This window comes from Gymnodraco acuticeps, unplaced genomic scaffold, assembly GCF_902827175.1.
Source record: "Gymnodraco acuticeps unplaced genomic scaffold, fGymAcu1.1, whole genome shotgun sequence".
In the NCBI taxonomy this organism is placed as follows: Eukaryota; Metazoa; Chordata; class Actinopteri; order Perciformes; family Bathydraconidae; genus Gymnodraco; species Gymnodraco acuticeps.
This window is the reverse complement of record NW_022990685.1, coordinates 495,926-518,088: the sequence shown is the minus strand read 5'-3', so window position 1 is coordinate 518,088 and position 22,163 is coordinate 495,926. Positions and strand designations below refer to the sequence as shown.

The window sequence follows — 22,163 nt, the reverse complement described above, 5'->3', positions numbered from 1 at the left end:
CCAAAGTTTTGGAAAAGTCATGGAAATGTAACTAAAGTTGCGTCAAATATAATTTACATTTTATCTAATCGCCGAAATAATCTGCGGTCACGAGCTGTTATGTGCCATCATGACGCGCATGGTGTTATTTTTTAATATATGAAGCGCGAGCTGTGTGCTCGAGTCTTCTTGCCTGTCGGGCCGGCTGAACTCTGCTGCTCCGGGATGAGGGTCAGCTACATTATCTACGGTGTGTTCGTTAACTGTGCGGAGTCACTGTGGCACAGACTGAGCCGCTGGTGAACAGCTGTTAGAACGGGCCGTTCAGGTGTTCAGAGCAGAGCAGCAGAGCGTGATGTGAACTGAAAAGTTTTTCTGTCGCAATATCATTGTCACTATCTGCTAACGTTAGCTTTAGCCTTCGTTTTCTAATAGTTTTTTTCATAGGCTATAAACAGAAGTGGTATACGTATAGAGATTGTAGGCTACTAGAGTAAAAGTAGAAGTACTCAGATCTTGTACTTTAGTAGAAGTACTCAGATCTTGTACTTAATAAAAGTAGAAGTACTCAGATCTTGTACTTGAGTAAAAGTAGAAGTACTCAGATCTTGTACTTGAGTAAAAGTAGAAGTACCAGAGTGTAGGAATACTCTGTTACAGTAAAAGTCCTGCATTCAAAATGTTCCTCAAGTGAAAGAAGAAAAGTATTATAAAAATACTAAGAGGCATGAAAATACATTTTCAAAATGCTCAACAGTGCTGCCAGAATTATAAACTGACTGCTACACAATTAAAATAAATGCTTTTATATATTTCTATTAGATGTAACTCTTTGGCGTTTCTGTTATTATTACCTGCTGCTTTAGTTGCTCTGACTGCTAAAATCCTGTTATTCCTAATTTTAAAGCCGATATTCCGTGGGGTCGGGGGGCTCGGATCCTTGTCACCTTTTTCATACCTGATGAGTTTGCATCCCTGACTACAGTTGCTTTAGCGTGTAGAAGCTGGTAAGCCTACTATTTGATTTGTTTTAGATAGGCATCTGCATCAGACAGCATATGGTTATTGAAATAAATATATATGCAATTACGACATACAAGATGTGCCTTTAATAAATCTCACACTACTAAGGCAGCCGGCGGTTCCACCAGGGGCGTCAATCCCGGGGGGGGGGGGATTTCATCCCCCCCTTAGCTTCAGATTGGACCCCCCTAAGTCATTTAGAATAATACAAATAAATGTTAAAATAATTGATTTTTTGATAATAAATCAGTAAAATCAGGCAAAAATAAGAATTAAATAACATAACCCTAACACCGAATAAAGTAACCAAAAACCGAAAAGAAACTAACAAAATCCGCCATTATCCGGCAAATTTTTGCGCACAATTTCGGAGCGCACAATTTCGGCGCGACCGCCACGACGACTCAGAAGGTGCCCTTTTTTTTCTCTTGAGCACCTGCCCCTATAAATGTCTGTGCACGCCACTGCCGACCATAGACATATTTGTTTGTCTTTTTGCATGTTACAAACGAGTTGGCGACACTAAGACTGCGAGATAATGTTTGTGTAGCAATAATACATGACCTTTCTCAACTCGCTACTCGGAGGGAAGTCGCTGTCATATGCCTTGTGAACACTCCGATAATGCCTCTCCACGTTACCTTTCTTTGGCAGAGCGACGCTTGCTTTACAAATAGTGGCGGCGCCAGAGTATTTTTGTTGGGTAATCTATGGTAGGGCTAACCCAAACCCATACAGTGGTGGGGCTCAAGTCAGTATTTGTAATGTAATTACATACACGCTATATCACCCCCCTTGACAGTGAAACGCACGCGTGAGGCTTTTACTAGCTTTTATTAGTCTCCTTGTATCAGCTAAATTACATCGAGAGCAACAGGTGTGAGTTAAACAATACAATAGCCTATTCTGCTAATTCCACATTATTACAACATGGTAGGCTACGCAGCGGCAGAAACAAGAAAAGTTGGCATATATAATTGACAAGGAGAGAGAGGGGGGGAGAGAGAGTGAGAGTGAGGGAGAGTGAGGGAGAGAGACAGAGACACAGGTAAACAGAGAGAGACAGACACAGCACACAACAGGTGGCCTGTGTCTCTATTGTCATACAAAACACTTTTTCAAATGACCCATTATTACAAAAATATATTCAAAACTCACTATTCACTCTTCAGGTGGGTCGTGTGACTCTGGCACCTGTTCGACTTGTACCTCAATGCGAGGGCGTTTAAGAACAAATCTATCCATCCGAAATATACAATTAATCCTAGAAGTTCTGCTGTTTGTCTGCAATTTACTCGGTGCGAGTTTGGGGACTTTTCACTGTGAACGTGACGTATCAGTAATGCATGACGCAGCAGACCCAACGTTTCGTTGCTCTGATTGGCTGTAGGTCTGTTCAAATTGCATTCGGAGGCATTTTGTTCTGACCGCGGCTGCGCTGATATTATAACGCGAGAGAATGTTCACACCTTTAGTGTATAAAACTCCCCCACTACTTAGACTATTCCTTGCACCCCTCTAGCATAAGCCGAATGGTCTCAACCATATTGCGTCAGTAACATGCACTTGTTGTTACAGCAGGATCAGTTTGTGTGTTGTGGACACGACCGGTAGATTTTCGCAATCCGTGTTCTCAACATCCTTACTTTAACATAATTGTTCATGGTCGGGCTAAGGTAGGGCTAAGCCATTTCTTGGTATGGCTGTAGCCTACCCCAGCCATACCCTGGCGCCGCCACTGTTGACAAATAAGGCAAATAACCTTTGAATGTGACATCACAACAAAATATTCTTCCTCCCATTCTGGGTGGAAGTGGTAGGCTATGTCTTTAGCTTTTTGCTCGGTCCTGCACTCATTTGGTTGTTTGTCTCTTGTTTGTCTGTTTAACTATGCTAATTTGAGTTTTCCCGGCCCTTGACTGATTTTGTATCGCTTTGCATTCTGGGTTAACAGATTGGAAAGCGATAGGTCGCTTTTTCTGTCAATCAAGTAAACTCCTGAATTAAGTGGCAGGGAGGCCAAGGGAGGAGGGATCAAAACCTGTTTTGTCTATTTGAACGGAGCTGGGGTTTTTTTTTTTCAATGAAATGACTCGCGATCTACCAGCATTGCCCCCGCGGTCGACGTAGGCTACTGGGAGTGATGGCGAGATGAAGCCTTATGAAGCTTTGAAGCTTTCCAGCCAATTGGTTCGCAAACGGGTTCATCTCATGAGGCTTCATCATGGGCTTCATTTGAACACAAACCCTCTGTTAGTCAAAGTGTGTAAAACAGGCTGATTGGACATCTCAACAGTGTGCTCTATCTCATACCGAGTTCCCATTGAGTAAAGCCTTAGAATAACTCGAAACAACGAACATTAAATCATATCTTCATGTTAACAATATTGTATTTATTCCAGTTTAATGATTGTGATTGAAAAGCCTAAGGAGGCTGGTAAACATTGCAAAGAGGGATTTGCATTCCTTCATAAACTTAACCATGTTGTAGCCTGAGAAAGGCTAAACCATATCAAAGAATACATTTATTAACTACATTATCTAATTTAGCTGTAGCTTTTATAAACAACAAAAAAGACGTATTGACCATTCGCTGAACCAGGGACCCTGCGCTCATGAGTCAACTGCTTTCCAGCTGAGCCACAGCACACACACTAAATCTCACTGAAAACACTGGACCATATTTATTCCTGTATTTATTCATGTTTTTATTCCTACATTTATTTATGCGTGTATCTATTCATAGCCTACTTATGACATGTTCCGACCTCTATATAAGTGAGGGTCTGAGCTCTCTTGATTCCATCATGTCACCGGGCCCAGGTACAGGAGGGGTAATATGGTTCTTCTTATTATACATCCATGGGTATTATGAGCGTTGTGGTTCAACGGTTCAACCGATCTGAATCGCTTCCTGAAGCAGTCACGTGGTATCGACAGGCAGCGAGGCTTCGTTTGTCATCGATGACGTCACTGGCCCAAAACGATACAAGCCTCGATACATGCTTCACAAAAAGCTTCGGGGATTACTCGACACACGCTCCGAAGCCTCGGCGCAATACGTAACATCACTATAGCTCAGGGGTGCCCAACCTTTTTGGAACCGAGAGCTACTTTTAAAGTTGCCAGTCTGCCGAGATCTACCAGTCCAAATAGAGAGGCGTAGCCATTACTGACAACCAGGTAAATACACACTACTTATTCTACTTGTATAAAACTGACCTTTGTACGATTAATACTTCATAAAATACTGCAGATCCTTTATCTTACCTCTTTCTAATCTACACACATACAAGTATTTAACTGAAGTTACACAACAGTGTTGTTGATACAGAGTTGTAGTTTATTCACACGTCACATACTACAGTGGGTAATGTTTTCAAGAAACATTGAACAGTGCTGCCACATGACACAGGAAAAAAGAAAAGACTCTGAACCCTTTCTTTGCCATTATATAAAAATAGTGTTGCTACAAACGTATAAATGAGGCTTACTAATAAGACAACTCAGATCTGAAGCTACAGGAATCTGCAGCCAACGTGCAATAAAAAAGACAAAATTAATAGAATCAAACTCTTTTTTTTTGTTGCATTTTAGTAGATTATACAAATAAATGCCTTTAAAATAGGATGCAAGCAACACTAGTTTCTTAACCTGAATTGATAGACTATAATCAATTTAAACAGAACAGATCTTAATGTTTGCATTCTTATACCATTTTGTACAATAATTATAATGAATAAGTTCAAACAAACTAAAACTTACAGCTGATTAATAACGGTATCTAACTTGAGTTTTTATTATCTCAAAAACCTGTTGAAATGCTACTGTTATTTTTACTGTCCCCCAAAAAGCGCGTTGGCAGCCTCCAGGAATGCTTCTTTCACAACTTCGCCGTCTTTGAAAGACTTCATGTGTTTCTCAAGAACGTGACTGACGCGATAAGATGCTATGGTAGCAGCCTTGCTCTTGTTGTTGGGCCTGGTGAAAATGGACTGCTGTGCATTTAGCTGTGCATTTAGCTGTGCTTTCAGGCCCCTCCCCTTTTGGGAGCGTAGGGCAGAATTAGGAGGGAATTCCGTCTCGTAGCGTTTGTGCACTGTTTTGAAATGCCGCTCCTAAATTACCCTTCTTCGATAAAGCCACGCTCGCATTGCAGATGAGACAGATGGACTTTGAATTGGAATAGATACAAAAATAATCATCCTCCCACTCGGAGTGAAAATGATATATTTGGGGCTTTTTTGCTTCTGCCATTGCGGTCTTGTGTGTGTGCGACTGTCACTCCTGTTGACACGGACAACGTCAGCGAACTAGTGCCCACCCTGGTGCCCACAAGCCACGCCACGACACATGGGGTCACGCCGGCCAATCACAAAGCTTTGATGCGTTCAAGTGCATTATTCTGGCACAGGAAGATTATGTTATAGGATATTAACGATAAAACTGAATATTGTTGTTCTATTTTTAGACACATCTCGCGATCGACTGGGAATCTCCCCGCGATCGACCGGTCGATCGCGATCGACTGGTTGGGCACCCCTGCGTATAGCTACTGGGCACCTCTGGCCTAGTGCATGACTTTTGGGGAATACAACTGTTTTGTTTTGATCCTATCCCTCTCCTTCTGTCGTTTTTAAACCGAGTGTGAGCTCGAAACGCTCACAGCCTCCTTTTGTTGTTTTATGTATTTTAGTAGTTGTATCTTAATGGTCACTTTCTATCTCTTTGTTGTTGTTTTATGTTTTTTTATAGTTGTTTTATGTCTCCCTGTAGTCACTTTGTGTGTAGTTGTTTTCTGTCCCTCGATAGTCATTACCAGAGGCCTGTACTACGAAGCTGGTTCAACCTAACCTGGATATGTTTGAGTTATCCGGTTGACTTAATCCAAAACATATGCGCTATCTCGCTAAGCGGTCCTACGATGCGGGTTATCAAGTGGATCGCTCAAGCCAGCCGTGTCCTATCTAGTTAGGTGCGCGTTCACATGAAAGGGGTGGTATTTGGAGCATTCGACCAATCACAAACATGGACAAGCATACTGACAGCGCAGCGTCATACTTCCGAATGAAAAGTTAACTTTAATATTAGTCAAATATGAAGAAGTTAAACTTTAAACATCCATGACTTAAACACTTAATCCAGGATCAAAGCCACATAGCTACACCTGCAAGTTGAATACAGCTCGCAAAAGAAAAAGTGTTTGAATTCGTACATTAACAGGTTTATGATATCACTGCTGCCCCGTGTGCATTCACATTATATATACAGTCTATGATTCACACAATAGTCCGTTTTCTGGTGCACACCAGACCACAGTTTGTTACATTGTTTCATTTTTCAGAAGGTTCGGTTTGCGTTCACACCTTCACAATGGCAAAACTCAAACGGACTATAAACTTTAAACACAAGTCATGTGCACGGAAATGCAATTCAACCATTGGTCAGACAAAAACGCAAATCCCGGCAATTTCTACCGGAACCTCCGCCATGGAGCATCGGCACTTTCGGCAGGTTATTCTCATGCTGCTGTTAACCTGGAGATCAACAGACACCTGGCTTGTTTGGGACACGTTTCGGCTCGCCTCGAAAGTAGACGAGAATAGCCGATCGCAGCCGGGGGAGGTCTCAAAAAACTCGCCTGAAGTCGGACAGCTCGGAGTCGGCTTCGTCTTCGTCTTCTTCTTCTTCTTCTCTCGGTTTTTTGGCGGATTGCAAACAACTTTAAGGTGCATACCGCCACCTCCGGAGTCGGCTTGACTCGGTTTGCATTTATAAAGAATGCACACATGTGTTTAATCGTTAATGTCAGATATGTACTAAGTAAATACATTTGTTCCTGCTCAAGATTAGATTCAACTTTATTGTTATTGCACATATTACAGGTACTGAGACAACGAAATGCAGTTTAGCTTCTAACCAGGTGCAACAAGCAGTAAAGTGAAAAGTAATGTACACAATAAACAGAATAAAATATAGAATGAATTGAATGATGAATAAACAGTGAGGGGTATGAATACACTAGATATACACAGCAGCCTGAGAGCAGTATGAACAGTGTGTATGAATGTGCTAAGATATATAAAGTATGAAAACGGTAAGTAGTGCAAGTATAGTATAAAATATATGGATATTAATTTAATGATGATAAATATTGTGGAACAATGATGAAAAATGTGAATGGAAGTGGCGACGTAAAACGGACACAAAACAACAACAAACCTTTGCCGAGCCAATTGGAGAGTTTCATCAGCAGCACGGGGTAAAAACCACCAATGAGCGCTCAGCTCGAGATACCAGCGAGTCGTTTCCCATCAAGCATTTTGCTTCCGCAGCCCGTGGAGAGGAACTGCGCCGCCTCGCCGCGCCTCGCTCTCAAGGCTGCGGGCGTCTTTGTCCCGCGAGATTTCAACGTCTCATGTAGGCGAGCCTCCAGAGCAAGTCGGACAAAATGACTAACCATCATGCAACGCACGAGCAAGACGTTGATCGAAATTGCGCAGGTCTGCGCAAGTCTCGCTTGTCTCAAACAAGCCTATTAGCGGCCCGCACATATGATTATATAATCAGACAACGTCCATTAAAAAACATTATAACACATATAATGAGAGACGTTCTGCAGTAAGGAGGGTCATTTCACCGACGACAGGTGTTCTTACTTTTATGTAGCTGACGGAGAATTTTTACTTTACACGACACTGTTCAACACTTCATTCTGCTTCACTCTTTAACTAAACAATCGCGGAGGTATTGAAAGACTCTTTCGCTAAAGATTTTGAAGACATCCGCGTTCTTGTGACACGTAAATACTACGCTTCCTATGTTTTGGTGCGGACTGCGTTCACACCAGCAATGAACCGCTCCAGAGTGCGCAAGCAAGCGTTCCGAGACCACCTATTTTAGCAGACCAGAGTCCGGTTGTTTAGTTCACTTAAGAGGTCTCGGACTGTGTTCACACCGACCCAAATGAACCGCACCAAGCGGCTAAACGCACCAGGGTTCGATTCAACCAGACTATACAAGGCAGGTGTGAACGACACTAGTGGATCTGACTTTAATTACATTTGTCTCGAGTGTTTCGTCAACTTAATGTGTTGCTTAAAATAATACTTCTGCATACAGTAGGCTATGTGACACTGTAAGTGTTGCACGGCCCGATACGGCTCAGCTGACTCAGATAAGGAAATATATGATACATTATGATGTGATATGAATGATAATGGGACACATCCACATCTGCACTCAGAGTGCCGCGGACTGTAGGCTACGTAATGTTACTTTGATCCGGTTACTTATGTTATCAGCTGTTCCACCATGGTTTCTACCTCAACCTGTAATAGATGTATCCTTATTGAAACGGTTACATTCAATGAAAAATAAAATCAATGTGCAGGCTTAGGTGAACACTGTTCTTCATGAACAATATGGGCAGTTTATACATTAAATAAATCAACAGTATAGTGGCGATATGCTCCAAGTGGAAGCGATTCGCCATTAAAGCAAAGAAGAAGAAGAACTCCTCACAGTTGATCTCTTATCCTGAACCTATCCTGCTCCGGCGCAGGCTAGCCGTTCAGAATAAGTTATCTAGCTCGCTAAAAAGTGAACCAGCTTCGTCGGACCGGAAATCCCTGAAGCTTAGCTTGCTAAACGAAAATCTTGATTCGTAGTATAGGCCCCAGGCCTAGGGTCTCTTTCTACCTGCTTATGTCTAGTTGTGTTTTGTGCCTATCTGTAGTCATTTTATGTCTCTTTGTAGTTGTTTTGTTGATCTTATTGGTCACCTTTGTCTATTTGTAGTGGTTTTCTGTTCCCTTATAGTCATTTTGTGTCTCTTTCTACCTGTTTTATGTTGTTTTTCCACGTCCATCCATTTATTTTGTGTATCTTTGTAGTTGTTTTTCTGTCCCTGTTTAAGTCATTTTGTGTCTGTTTCCACCTGTTTTATGTCTAGTTGTGTATTTCTAAGCTGTTTGTGGTCATTTTATGTATTTTTGTAGTTGTTTATATTCATGATGTGCTTCTTTAATTATTTGTTTCCTTTGTTTAGTCATTCTGTGTCTTTTGTAGTCATTATGATTCTATTTGTGTTTCCTGTGAGGCTTCCCCAGGTGAATATAAATAATTGATCAATTCATGCTACAATTGGCACCTCACTATTCACTTCACATAACTTCAACTGTATTATTCATTATTAAATAAGCATAGCACAGATCATCTGTAACACTGTCACATATCTGTTTGGGATGCTGAAGTGGAAACAAGAGACGCAATTGTGAAAGACCTCTGGGATGGAAATACTCAGAACATTTATCCACAGCAATATTTTCTGACATGAAGGAAAAAGTACTTTGCAGGAACAGTAGGGTAGTTCTCGGTACCTTTGTGTCTTTGCCAAACACCTTGGAGTGAAAGCAGATCCAATGGTCAGAGACAAACATCCGTCCCTGGTAGAGGATGTCTTTCTGCAGAGCACATGTGTAACCTGAAAAACAGGTAAACAGCATCAGCATACTGAGGGGAACACTACGTTTTTAGTTCCTGTCATTTCTGTAAAAACAATAAGGAAAAAGAAGTCGATGCATTAACCGTTACTTGATTACAATAGATACTGATCTGGATGTTAGTTCTGTATCTGTTATGAGCATTTAAGAGTTTTTACATTTTTTAAAACAATATTGTACATTCAAATAGTTTTTGTTAACTATATTATTCCTTTTGTCTGTACTGGCCTGCCAAGAGATCACCTTTCAAAAAAATACCAGTAATCACTCAGTGACAGAATACACAATCAAGTTCAGTTGAAGCTGAAACAGGAAAGCGCATACTGTATGGCATACAAATCTCTTTTTGTGCTTCATCAGCGTTTCCTTGCAAAGGGACAGTAACACAACGTGTGTACTTTAGTACCAAAACGACATTCCCTTTAGGAAGATATCCCCGTCATTTGTTGCAGCATTATATTAACTTCAGCCTGATGTATTATTGAATTTCAAAGGACGGGCACTGGAGATTGTGTCCTACACTAAAATAACTTGTATCTCTTTGTGGCCAGTATTGATAGGATGAACAATTACAAATGCCAACATGTTATTCAGTGTACATATACCTTGCTCAATGTTGTTAAAGAAGGACTTTAAAATGCAAACCGATGCTTCGAAAGGACAGTGAGAAGGACGTGGCGGAATTTGGTATTGCAGGTTGCAGTACAAAATGCTGTGGTATCTTTCCTTCACCACGCTGAGGCCATCCTAGCATTACACTACTTTAGAAGCCAATAAATTCATGCTCATGTTGATGATACCAGAGTTTTATAAGCATGTCAGAAAAATCCAATGGGGAATTCCCATTGCTTTTTGTCTAGGGAGCCCGTGCGATGCTAACTTCCAGGGTGGACTATATACATCATCACTGCACTTCTCTATTTTAGGCTAATGAAAAGAAAATTCTTAGTTTCAACTAATTATAGTATAATGAAAACATAGTCATGAATGAAAACATAGTTATGAATATTTTTTATTTTTTAATAGAAACCACTAAATACTACTCATCACCTAATTAATAAAAAGCTAAGAGGTATCAGACTATCTAATCTCTCATCCAGTATTTAAGGTGGAGCGGAAAGTTGTGATCATTAATGACTTACTCTGTCTGAGCAGTTCCTCTTTGCTGATCTCCTTAAATATTTTATGGTACTGGCAATTGCTTTTCGAAATCTGAAACACAACACACACACGCACACACACATTATGCATAATGCAGAGTGAAGCTTGAACATTGGAAAGCTGCACAATGTGAATATTGATTATATTTCAAAAGCTGCAATAAAGTAGATTTAGTTTGATATTTTGATTGATAATTGAAAAACACATTGAGAATCATTTCAAGAATAAACACAATATATGATTTAAAGTGATATTAATATCACTTTAAATAAGGTAAGGTTGACAAAGATTCTGGTATATTACAATAATGAATCCCACAGTAAGCAAAACAGCTAATCAGAAATGGTAGCTGACGTCCCCCGGCTGGATGAGATTGTTGCCGTGCTGTAATGTTCACAGCTGTTTTAAAACACGGAGCGCTCACCTGGCTGTAGTGAGACTTCTTCCTCTCGATCTTCGGGTCTGCTTCTGTCTGGACCTGAGTCAGCAGAGAGTGGTCGAAGGTCTTTGATCTGACAGATCAGCACAGAAGGAGGATTTACATTGCATAATATTATATTACATTATATTGCACCTTACATGACTGGTCTGAGGCCCTTTGTACTCTAATGTACTTATGACAGTATTTATAACAGGTCACCAAGGGAAATTACATACAAATAACATATCAAATATCTTTATTCCATAACGCTCATTACATTTTCCAAGCTGCACGACCTCTCCAACACATTATATATTATATTTTATTATATTTTTTTAGATAGATTTCTTAACCGTTTTCTACCCTCAGCACTATTTTATGTCCATATCTTAAATTCAAAATGTATATTATGTTGAAAAAATACATATTTGTAAGAGCATTTTAGAGGGGAAACGAGAACAAACTATTTCACTTCTAACGGCTCCTTTGTTGGATTTGTTGGGCAAATAAAAAGAAAGAAAGAATAAATGCCGGTGTGAAGTTCTGTAAACTGGAAATATTGAGCAGCTACGTGCAATTTTATTTTTGACTTACAGTAACAGCTCCAGACTCAGGTTAGTTTTCCACTAAATGTGCTTCACCTGACTAATGCGTGTTTCCTCCTGCCTGACAGCTCTTGTTGCTCCGGGTCCACGGCCTGCATCTTCTCAAATCTCTGCCGCTCCTCCATGTTTTCTACATCTGAACTACACACAGCAAGAAAGCAACATTCGGACATCACGACAAAATGACCAGAGACACTTCATATAGCAGCATCAGGCAGGTGCTACATTGAAGATTAGAGAGGAATGAATACTGTACTCAGCAACAATGGTTTAATATGAATTCCCTTTAACTTCACTTAATCAGAGTACTTTATTTATGCCAGGGGAAATGGGTTTCAGGATTGTTGCCCTTAATTAAGAATCATCTAAATAAAACAGAAACAAATATTTTAAAGTGAGAAAATTAAACAAAGATATTTATATTAACATGAGAAGTTGAAATCAAATGTATACAATGTATAATATATATAATAATCACGAGAAGTTAAAGTAAGAATGTGCAATACAAAATAAATTAATAATAATTTATATAACATAAAAAGCGTATGTAAAATACCTATATAAAATATGAAGTTAAAGGAAGAATGTGCAAATTGTTTATGTAGGAGCCATTTTATGGGTGTTGTTGGCATCTCAGTTTACTTTATTTATATTTATAGTGCAATACTATTTTGAACACTTGGTGGCAGGGTTTAGCTGCACAGGGTGTATAAAAGGGGTCACAGGTGACAGGAAAGGACGAGGACACAGGAGGAAGAGCACACCGATTCCACCAGCCCACCAGATGCTCATACCACAACTATTGACTGTAAATTAAACCTTGGTATGTAAACACTAAATAAAACATCATTCTAAATTGCAGCAAAAGACCGGAAATGAATCTGTTTGTGTCTGCGTCTGGATCACTCAACCCTCCTGTGAAGTAATGGCAATAAAAGAATAGGACATTGGAACAGTTCAAATTGCCATTACAGTTTAAAAGGGTATTGCTGCTGAGAGCAAAGTTGTAGTGCCAGTTTATTGACATATTAGACACACTCTAATTCTAAAGGACTGAATGTAAACTGAACAGCCAAGTTTGACATTAAGGTATTTCAGTTTTGTTTCTGATATCTAAATTCAAAACACTTTTATAGAATTATCTGTGTGAGAGATCAACTGCACCTCACACTGCATATAAATAACTTCACACACACACATGAGCAACTGTTAAGTATTATAGATATAAAGGGCTTTATTAGGGTCTGAGTGACACTGATGTTTTGAGCCTGATGCTAAAGCAGATATTATAAGGACAACCCACAATAATTCACATTTCTGTAAATGTGCCAGTTTGCTCATTTTCAGCAACAAAAGCAGAAATAAAACAGTCTCAAGCTAGGGCAAAGGAAACAGCCAAACATTAGTACCACCATAATAGAGCCACAATATCCAATAATCAGTTTATGAAGTGCAAGAACCATGAAGCAACAATAGAGAGACAAGCAAAACTGACAAAAACCATTGCAAAGTGGCCGGCCCTTGCAAACGCGCTACAACGGCCCCAAAAAAATGACATTCGGAGAAACTTGCTGCACTTTCAAAAGCATTGCAAATTGTAAACATTCACTAACTTCACAAAACATGCACAGCGTTTACTAGAAGCACTGTATAAACGAAACACTGCTAAAAGGGATGCACACTGCTGGGGCCGGAGAGCTTATTGACTTTGGGGAATATAAGGTTGGCAGCTGAAACCTAAAATACAGGTTTTATTGGATTATTTTTATATTTTGATTCCTTCTGATATTATTGCAGATCGGCTGTAAGCTAGCTAGCTAATGAAGCTAACCTAGTCATTTCACTGACAAAACACTGACAATTATGCAACAGGCTAACTCTGCCAACCAGTGGCGTAACAAGGTTGTGATTGGCCCCGGTGCAAATATTGTTTTGGAGCCCCCCCCTCATCGCACCAAACATAAGTGCACGCTGATGCGCTCACACACACGGACACACACAACCACTCAGAAGCGCCACATGTAGGCTATCAACAACAGCCTCACACAATCAATTTACAGAATTAATCGAGATTTCGAGGACGATGTATGACAAAAAAACGGTCTAATCATCAACTCTGGTCCCAGCTGTGTGCATCACTTTTCGGTTGTGTTGTGTTATTTATTTACAGCATTTAGTTGATGCAGTATTTTTAGTAAATCTGTAAATTTGGTAAAGATGTTTTTTCATTTGCATGTGTTTTGGCACATTTGTGTTTTTATATTTATATCCTTTTTGAAAGAGCAGCGTGTTTCTCCTAAGGACAATTTATTGAGCCTTTGTTGCGCGTTTTAACATTTCCACCACCGTAGAGAACAGCAATAAGCACGAAGAAAGAAAAAAACATGACTATCATAATATTGAACTCCATAAATAGTAAACTCATGCACCTGAACCCATAAACCATGCCTTTCAGAGATGTAAGACTATAAGATGATTTAAAAGAATGCTGACAATAATTCATTAAATGTTTTATTCATTAATTCGAAAGAACGTGTTGATTGTAATAGTTAACTAAATCAACCTCGAATGAACAAACTATTTAATGGAGAGTCTGTATCTTAATGACCTAAAACATATCTTGACTTTGACGTGACTTGTTTCTGTTACTTATCAGGCTGCAAACAGTGATAAAGATGCATATTATCTTTCATGAGGTAATGAAGTGGCCTGTATAGTGGATATTCTATCGCGCTGTGCAGTTGCAACTAACTGTTTTCATTATTGAAAAAAATAACTAAGTTGGTTCGACTCCGGCCGCGGAACTATGAGGCAATGTCCTCCCCCCTTTCAACACTATCAGTCAATGAAGGCACTCTCTGGCACAAACAAATACAAATAAAGCCCATAATTCACTAATAGCCCATTAACAGTGATATATCATTATATAAAAGTAACAGATTTAGTAATCTACAACCAACAAATATATGATTTTGTTTTCTGTTTAGCAACCATTAGCTGACTTTAGTTTCTGATAGAGGTATACTGCTAACTAGCCCTAATGCCAGCATGCAAACACTACTACTCATATTACAATTGTTTATTCCTACAAGGAACTTACACAAGTCACAAACTTACTGATAATCTTGGTCCTCGGTCTTTGCATTTCTTCTGTTATACTTCCTGGCGTCTTCCTGCAGCTTCACACACTGTTCTGATATCATGCCCAACAGTTTTTTAGCCAACCAAACACCTGTCGTGCAGGACGTCCTGTCTGTCTGTCTGTCTGTGAACTGACCCTGCAGCCTGATCCTCTGCTCCCTCACCTGCATGTGGGAGTGTCTGCTGAGCCCCCTGGTCTCATATGTCACAGCCAATCAGAGGGTGTGTGTGTGTGTGTGTGTGTGTGTGTGTGTGTGTGTGTGTGTGTGTGTGTGTGTGTGTGTGTGTGTGTGTGTGTGTGTGTGTGTGTTCAAACCTTTGATCAATGACATTTTACCCAGCTTTTTGGGAGAATGAAGGTTTATTAAGGTATTTTGTCTACATTGTAAAGACTTTACTTACATTTCATTATTTTATTTTATATTCAGCTAAAATCTTGGCAGATGCAGAAGTTGAGATATTTGGTGTCACCGTGGGAACACAGTGAATACCCATGCGTCTCTCTCTGTTTTAGATTACACAGGAACAAACTTTCTTCCCTTTTTTACTATTTTTTACATTTCATGGCTGCACAAATAGGAAGAAATGTGGATGTAACCTTTTATAATTGACTAAATGCTGAGTTTATAGAGAAATGCAGGACAGCAGTGACAAGTAGATAAAACACCTGTTGCATCACCTTACAATGACTTCTGTGTTATGAATAATGTTTTCTTTACATGGAGTGTGTAAAGAGAATAGGCTCGTGTAACAGGGAGAGAGTCACCAGACTCTTGCTAACTTCAGATATTTTTGGAGATATACTGCCTAGGACTTATTCTTGTTTGTTGGTCATTTCTGGTAAATTCAAACTAAATCAAGTGTCAGTGGTCTAAAGAGACACAATATTTATTTTTTCATTTTTTATTTTGTACAAAGAGCTGGTTTACAAGACGGGGCTTCACAACTGTTGAGGTCTATTTAACTTTGGTCAAATTAACAAACATCTGTTGAACAGCAGTGACCCTTGGTAGGTTTTGACCAGTTGGTAATCCAATTTTGGGACACATTTCCTTTCTTGCTATGCACAACAACATTTTGTTAATCATTTATTAATATTTATCCAGGCATGATTCCTTAACTCATGACCATTTCTAATGCTTTCAGCAAAACGTCTTAAAGGACCAAATAAATAGCTACACGTCATCAATTATCTCCTGTGTTTGAGCCATGTATGATCTCCTTATTCACTCAGGAGCTACACATATACTTAAAAACATCAACATAATGTGTGCGTGTGTGTGTGTGTGTGTGTGTGTGTGTGTGTGTGTGAGTGTGTGTATGTGTGCATACTAGGGCTGTCAAACGATTACAAATTGTAATCAGATTAATCACAGCTTAAAAAATAATTAATCATGATTAATTACCATTCGAACTATGTCCAAAATATTCAATTTCTTTATGTATATTGTTGTGGGAATGGAAAAATAAATGAAAGAAGGCGGATATATCCATTTAACATACAGTAGCCTATGTATGTATGTTTATTATAACATTTTTCTGTGTGTCAAAATGAAAGACAGCCCACACACCTATCAATCATCAAACCGTGGGGTCTTAATTCATTACGTGTTGATTTCTATCAACAGGGGGGGGGGCTAGTGGAGTACTTCGTGACCACAGAGTGTGAACGTTGTGATCAGCTGTTTTAGCCACCACGCCGTTATCTTGATTCTGATTGGCTAGAAGACATTATCAAAGATGTTCTATTGAGAAGACGATCACTACGTGACAAAAGTTTTCAAAACCGTTTCTGGTCCTCGGTATTTCCAGACAAGTAGCTACTGAAATCAATCTTACTAACTGCTGTCTGTGCAATTTACTCTGCGCGAATTGGCGGACTTTATTTTGCTTACTTTAACATCATTTTTCATGGTGGGGCTAAGCCATTTCTTGGTATGGGTGTAGCCTACCCCAGCCATACCCTGGCGCTGCCACTGGTGGGATATATGGGGCAGGCCATTCTGCACATGCGTTAAATGCGTTAAATATTTTTAACGCAATTAATTCAAAAAATTAATTACCGCCGTTAACGCGATAATTTTGACAGCATTAGTGCATACTGACATCAACTGAGGGTGACTGAGCCACAACGACAGTACACAAACATGTTTAACATTAAGTTTATCTATCAGTGTTTGCATCTCTCCCTGTCATTTTAAGATATACAGATAAACTAATTACAATAGTAAAAACATTATTACGCACTCATGATCTTATGCATGGATGAAAAATACACAACTAAAATGGTACACTCCCCATTGACATCAGGACAGCAGATAGCTTGCACATCTTCCGGCGCAAACTGAAAACTCATCTCTTTCGACTCCACTTCGAGCGTTAGAACTATTAACGAAGCACTTTTATACTAATAAAGGACTGGCTTACCTAAAGCCAGTTGAGTAGCACTTGAAATGTTTGGCTCTATGAAACCTGATGTACTTATATGATTCTGTTTTCTTCAAGGTTGTGTCTTCCTGGTCGAATGTACTTATTGTAAGTCGCTTTGGATAAAAGCGTCAGCTAAATGCAATGTAATGTAATGTAATGATGCACACAGCTGGGACCGGAGTTCTTGTTGACGTTCGGGGGTTATAGAGCTAGGCAACTATCACTCCTAAAGTGTTCGTTTTATCGTCTTATTTTAACAATGCGATCGCATGATTCCTTCTTGTTGTGGAATATTTTCCAAGGCCCATAACTTTGACCCAGTTTATCAGTTCAAACTGTCCTGACTGAGCACACGCACTTCGTAACCTTGGCTGCTGTGCTCTCAGTGTTCTGTCTCCCTGTTCCTGCCTGTTGACGTCAGCTGATAGAGGTGTTATGATTCTATGTTCCTGCCTGTTGACGTCAGCTGATAGAGGTGTTATGATTTTATCTTGTTATGCAGCATGTTGATGATGCTCTCAGAACTAGCTAAATACATGGGTCTGAGGTAGAGTTCTTTAGAATTGACGTGGCAACCCACCCGTGCAGTCAGACCGTGACTGCTGTGACTTGTGATGTGAATTCTCCGGCCGTAACTCCAAACAAATCATCAGTGTTTGACATCAAAGCTCCTGCTCTACCGTGTCTCCTTCCTGAGTCGGTGACTCCCACTGCATAGCTACACAGAAGTTTCCCTTACAATTTGGCGTTGTCGGCAGGATACCAACAAATCTTCAGAGCTGGTAAGTGTGATTTTCAAATCTACATTTGGACATTGCCTTACCAGAATCTGTGGTTGACGGTATCCTAAAAAAATTACCTGTGAAAACTGAGCGGCTGTGTTTCGTTTTTGGTTAATGAACATTTGGGGATAATAAACCCAGGGGATCAGTGTCTGGGGACTCAGTCCTGGCTGATTTCCTCTGTGTGTGCTGCTCGGGACGGAAGTGCCATACAAGCATACACAGCTCATGTTTAGAGAGACCTTAAAAAAAGGCATCAGTGAAGTGGAGCTTCTGTGTGAAAGCAATGTCAAAGATTTGTATTGGCCAAACACAGCAGTTAAAAATAAGCAGCCGGAGATATTACTCCTATCGCCTCTCTGTAAGCACGGCTCCAGAGCTCTAGCCGCGGGTGTGTGTGTAAAACCTCCCCGTGTTTGTGGGGCTGGAGAAGTGCAGCTGAGAGGGAGAAAGTCACAACTTTTTGTCTATAGCTTTAACTCACACCACCGCCATCTCTATTAAAAACGAGATGGTCTAAAAGCACTCGTTGTTTGTGACCGTCTTCTACATTGCTGGCAAGGCCGGGGCAGCGCGAGATGCGTGCATCACCCGATGCGCCACAGTTCCCTATACATGGCTAGAGGAGCTGATGGCGGTCCGGGGTGCATACATGAAATTATAGGCTAATTGATCACGGGTGGGCAGTGGCAAGCAAAGTGTAGAACAAAACTGTGTTTCATCGTTGCAATGAACTCGATAGCAAGTGTATAGGCTGGTCGAGTAGGACAACAGTTAACTGGGCTGTTTTTGGAGAGAAAGGGTAGCGGAACAAAAAAGTCTATGTTCTCCTGGTCGGGGGTTCATAGCGCCACTGATGGAGTAGTGGTTGTCGCAAGAGGATAAGCTAGTTATCGCTTTTGGACGGTCTTCAGGCACGGTCTTAGCACTTGTACAAGGGTGGACGCGCGAGTCAAGGCGCCCCACTAGAGATAATTCCCTACCCCCTCTGAAACCTCATAATTCGGACTAAATTGAGCTGGATGAGCTCTGCTGTCACGCTGGTGTTTATTACGAGTTCATGTTTGTTTGTTTGTCTGATTGTTTGTATGGGGGGGTCTATAATGGTTTGTCCCGCCGTCTTGTGTATGTTTTGTAACAACTAATAATGAATCAGTCCATAGACAGGGTAAAATGAACTAAACTTTAGTTATCCCACCAAAAGCAAATGACTTGAGAAAAAAAAAAAAATAATATAAAGATGTAAAGCAAAATTCTGGTTGTATAAATGTGCTGCAAAATGAAAATAAATAGCAAAAGAGTGTCTTTATGTCCTGCATCTGAGTGTGCAGGGGAAAATGTAAACAAGAAGCCCACTGTTCAGGGTGAGCGCTAGGTGTAAGAAGAAAAGAAGATTATTGCTTTAAGAATCCATTCTTAAATGGTATTGCTGGTATGTTAAGATATGTTTGTGACCTTGTATAAACTCTATGCCCCGTCCTGCGCCCCGAGACCCTCAGAGACCTGCCTGAGGAGATCAGGGTAGCAAAATCTGTTTTTTAGGTCAATGTTGTATTATTTGTTTCATTTATTCTTAATCTATGTATTGTATAGTAATAATGAATAAAAACGTAATGTATTGAACACATTCCGAAACAAAACAGATAAGACAGAACTAGACTCAGACATAATACTAATTATTATTGAAACCTTTTGCGCTGTTGCTGCAAAATGGAAAATGTGTTGATTATCTGTTCCAACTGGCCACTGGAATCAGATAATTAATATAAGTTGAAGTTCAATTACAGTTTTAAAAATAGTTTAACATTCTTCATTAAACTGCTTCAAATTATTTCTCGTATCAACCAATTGGTCTCTATAGACATTACTAAACTTAAAATAGTTGTTAAACTACTGACAAGTTTTCTGAAACCGAGCTTATGAACAACAGAGTAAAGGTCGCTGGTTAAGCCAGGATCAATATATTTGTTGAAGTTTTTTTATTGTGTGCATAATAAAATGTGTTAAATTAATTGAGCAATTCTTTTAAAAGTATAATGTTGCAATTTCTTTAAAATAAGTAATTACAGTTAAAAAATAGATGTTGTTTTCCAAGGGCCTCTCTTTCACAGGCCCACACTTTGAATCATGACACTTCCAAGTCCTACAGAGATCAGTATCACTTTGTGTTGCAAGCCAAATCCAGGGGTTCTACTCGAGCCCAATTTTAAATACCATAAAGAAAAGTATTGAACCCACCTCAAGCTAAATGTCAAATGTATTTAATTAGTGCTTTGATTTATTTAAAATGTTCCAGTCTAGCTTCCTTCGAGTTTAGTCTAAGCAACAAATTGTTTCTCATAACATTTTCACTGCTGTCCCAAATGTTTTAAACCTTGGACAGACAAGCACACACAAGCACACACACACACACACACACACACACACACACACACACACACACACACACACACACACACACACACACACACACACACACACACACACACACACACACACACACACACACACACACACACCCACACACACCCACACACACACACTTTGAATAAGTATGCACCTTATCCAAATTGTAAATTGTTGCCTTCTTTAAAGTTATTAGTAATTCAAGATTAATTATTAAATTAAATGTGGTACATAACATAGAATAAATAAAATAACTTTGACTTGATCATTTTGTTCACAACATTAGACCTTGTCCTCTAATCTCTACTAGAATAAGATAAGTGTGCATGTTTGGGTGTATTAACACTCCTGTAATGTACCTAATCTTGTTATCCTTTTCATTACAGAGCTGGGAAAATGGTGTATTGCTTAGATTCTGATCCGTGCAAGTCCAATTTTGACTGACTTTAGTTATAATGTTAATGTTAATTTGATTTCAACCCATAAGTAATTATTTAGATTAACTCAACATTTCACATGATGGATTAGTGTTCCACATTTTTTTCCACTCATTTGTTGTGCAATTAGGCCAATGGTAAAGAGAGACATTGATGACCTTGTGTCCCTTTTGTTGGTACGTGGTTCCATTTTGTCTATGGCCTTGGACGGCTTCACTAAGAGTCACCCAGTTCTACCCTACTACAGTCCGGCTGAGTGCAGTCACAGAGATGCTATGGCTGCTCTACATGAAATTACATGAATGGTCTGGTCCGAGAATGGACACCATTTCCTGCTCCCAGAGACAATGACGCTCCTCAAACTGAACATTACAGCCGTTGATACTGTCTCACGTGGGTCTGCTCCCCCCACCGAGCCATGAACTGAAAGTTTGACATCTGCTTTGAACACCTGGAAGCCTCCCTGTCACACCAGCACCAACCCTTGGGTCAGTCAGATGGGACTAACGGCTTCACTTAGGGCATTTGGTTCAGATACATGACTCTCGTTACCGCAGAGTGGGTTGTTTTTTTAAGGCTATTCATACTGCTATGCAGAGAATGCCTGTAAGTTGGCAAGCTGTTAAAGGCCCCTACTATTTTAAAATAGGCCTAATGTCAGGGGCCTCTTAGTTCTTCATGTATTCACATTATATAGACAATGTGTCCACCTGGTAAAAAACTAGAGGCTGCACGGTACTCAGGCTACAATACAACCATTCTGTTCTGCTCTAACGATTCAATTGATAGATTCTACGTCAAAACAATTAGCTTTTATTGTTTCCAATGATAACGTCACTTTAAGTGGAGGAATGCAAACCTGTTTTCAAATGTAAGGTTTTGAATTTGTTTGACATTTCTCAGTAATAGCACCCTAAGACACCCAATTCCATTCATGCTATGCCTTCAGTAGTGACTCAGATGTTAAGGGGATGAAGCTTTTCCTCCCAAATCAGATATGCTTTGCTTTTCAACAAAGGTATACAGTTCCTGCATAATATATGTTTCTCACAATTGTTTGTTTTTTGCAAGCTGCACACAGGTGATACTGAGTCTTCTCGAGTAATAGATTATAAACTACACCATGCTTAAATAGACTCCTAAGTTATTATTTCATATGTGACATATGTAAGAAAAGGGAGGGAAGAGTCAATTATATTGAGTAATTGATTTTATATTGGGTAATTTATTTCTCAAACCTGTTTTATGGAAGAGGAAAAATATATATTTCTGAT

General features: G+C 39.7%; 1 protein-coding gene across 5 annotated transcripts in view; it reads right to left on the bottom strand.

Moving 5' to 3' along the window:
• Positions 1 to 22,163, bottom strand: part of LOC117555391 (GRAM domain-containing protein 2B) — a 55,232-nt gene that overhangs the window by 28,960 nt on the left and 4,109 nt on the right. The window contains exons 1-5 of one of the 5 annotated variants that reach the window (XM_034230292.1): positions 14,811 to 16,087; positions 11,730 to 11,834; positions 11,092 to 11,179; positions 10,649 to 10,718; positions 9,384 to 9,487 (exon numbers count right to left, since the gene is read on the bottom strand). In XM_034230292.1, coding sequence (XP_034086183.1) covers positions 9,384 to 9,487; positions 10,649 to 10,718; positions 11,092 to 11,179; positions 11,730 to 11,834; positions 14,811 to 15,004 — 561 coding nt within the window. In that variant the 5' untranslated portion in view covers positions 15,005 to 16,087. Of the gene's footprint in view, positions 1 to 9,383; positions 9,488 to 10,648; positions 10,719 to 11,091; positions 11,180 to 11,729; positions 11,835 to 14,810; positions 16,088 to 22,163 lie in introns of those variants that run through there. The other 4 variants (XM_034230291.1, XM_034230295.1, XM_034230290.1 and 1 more) reach the window with 4 other exon arrangements.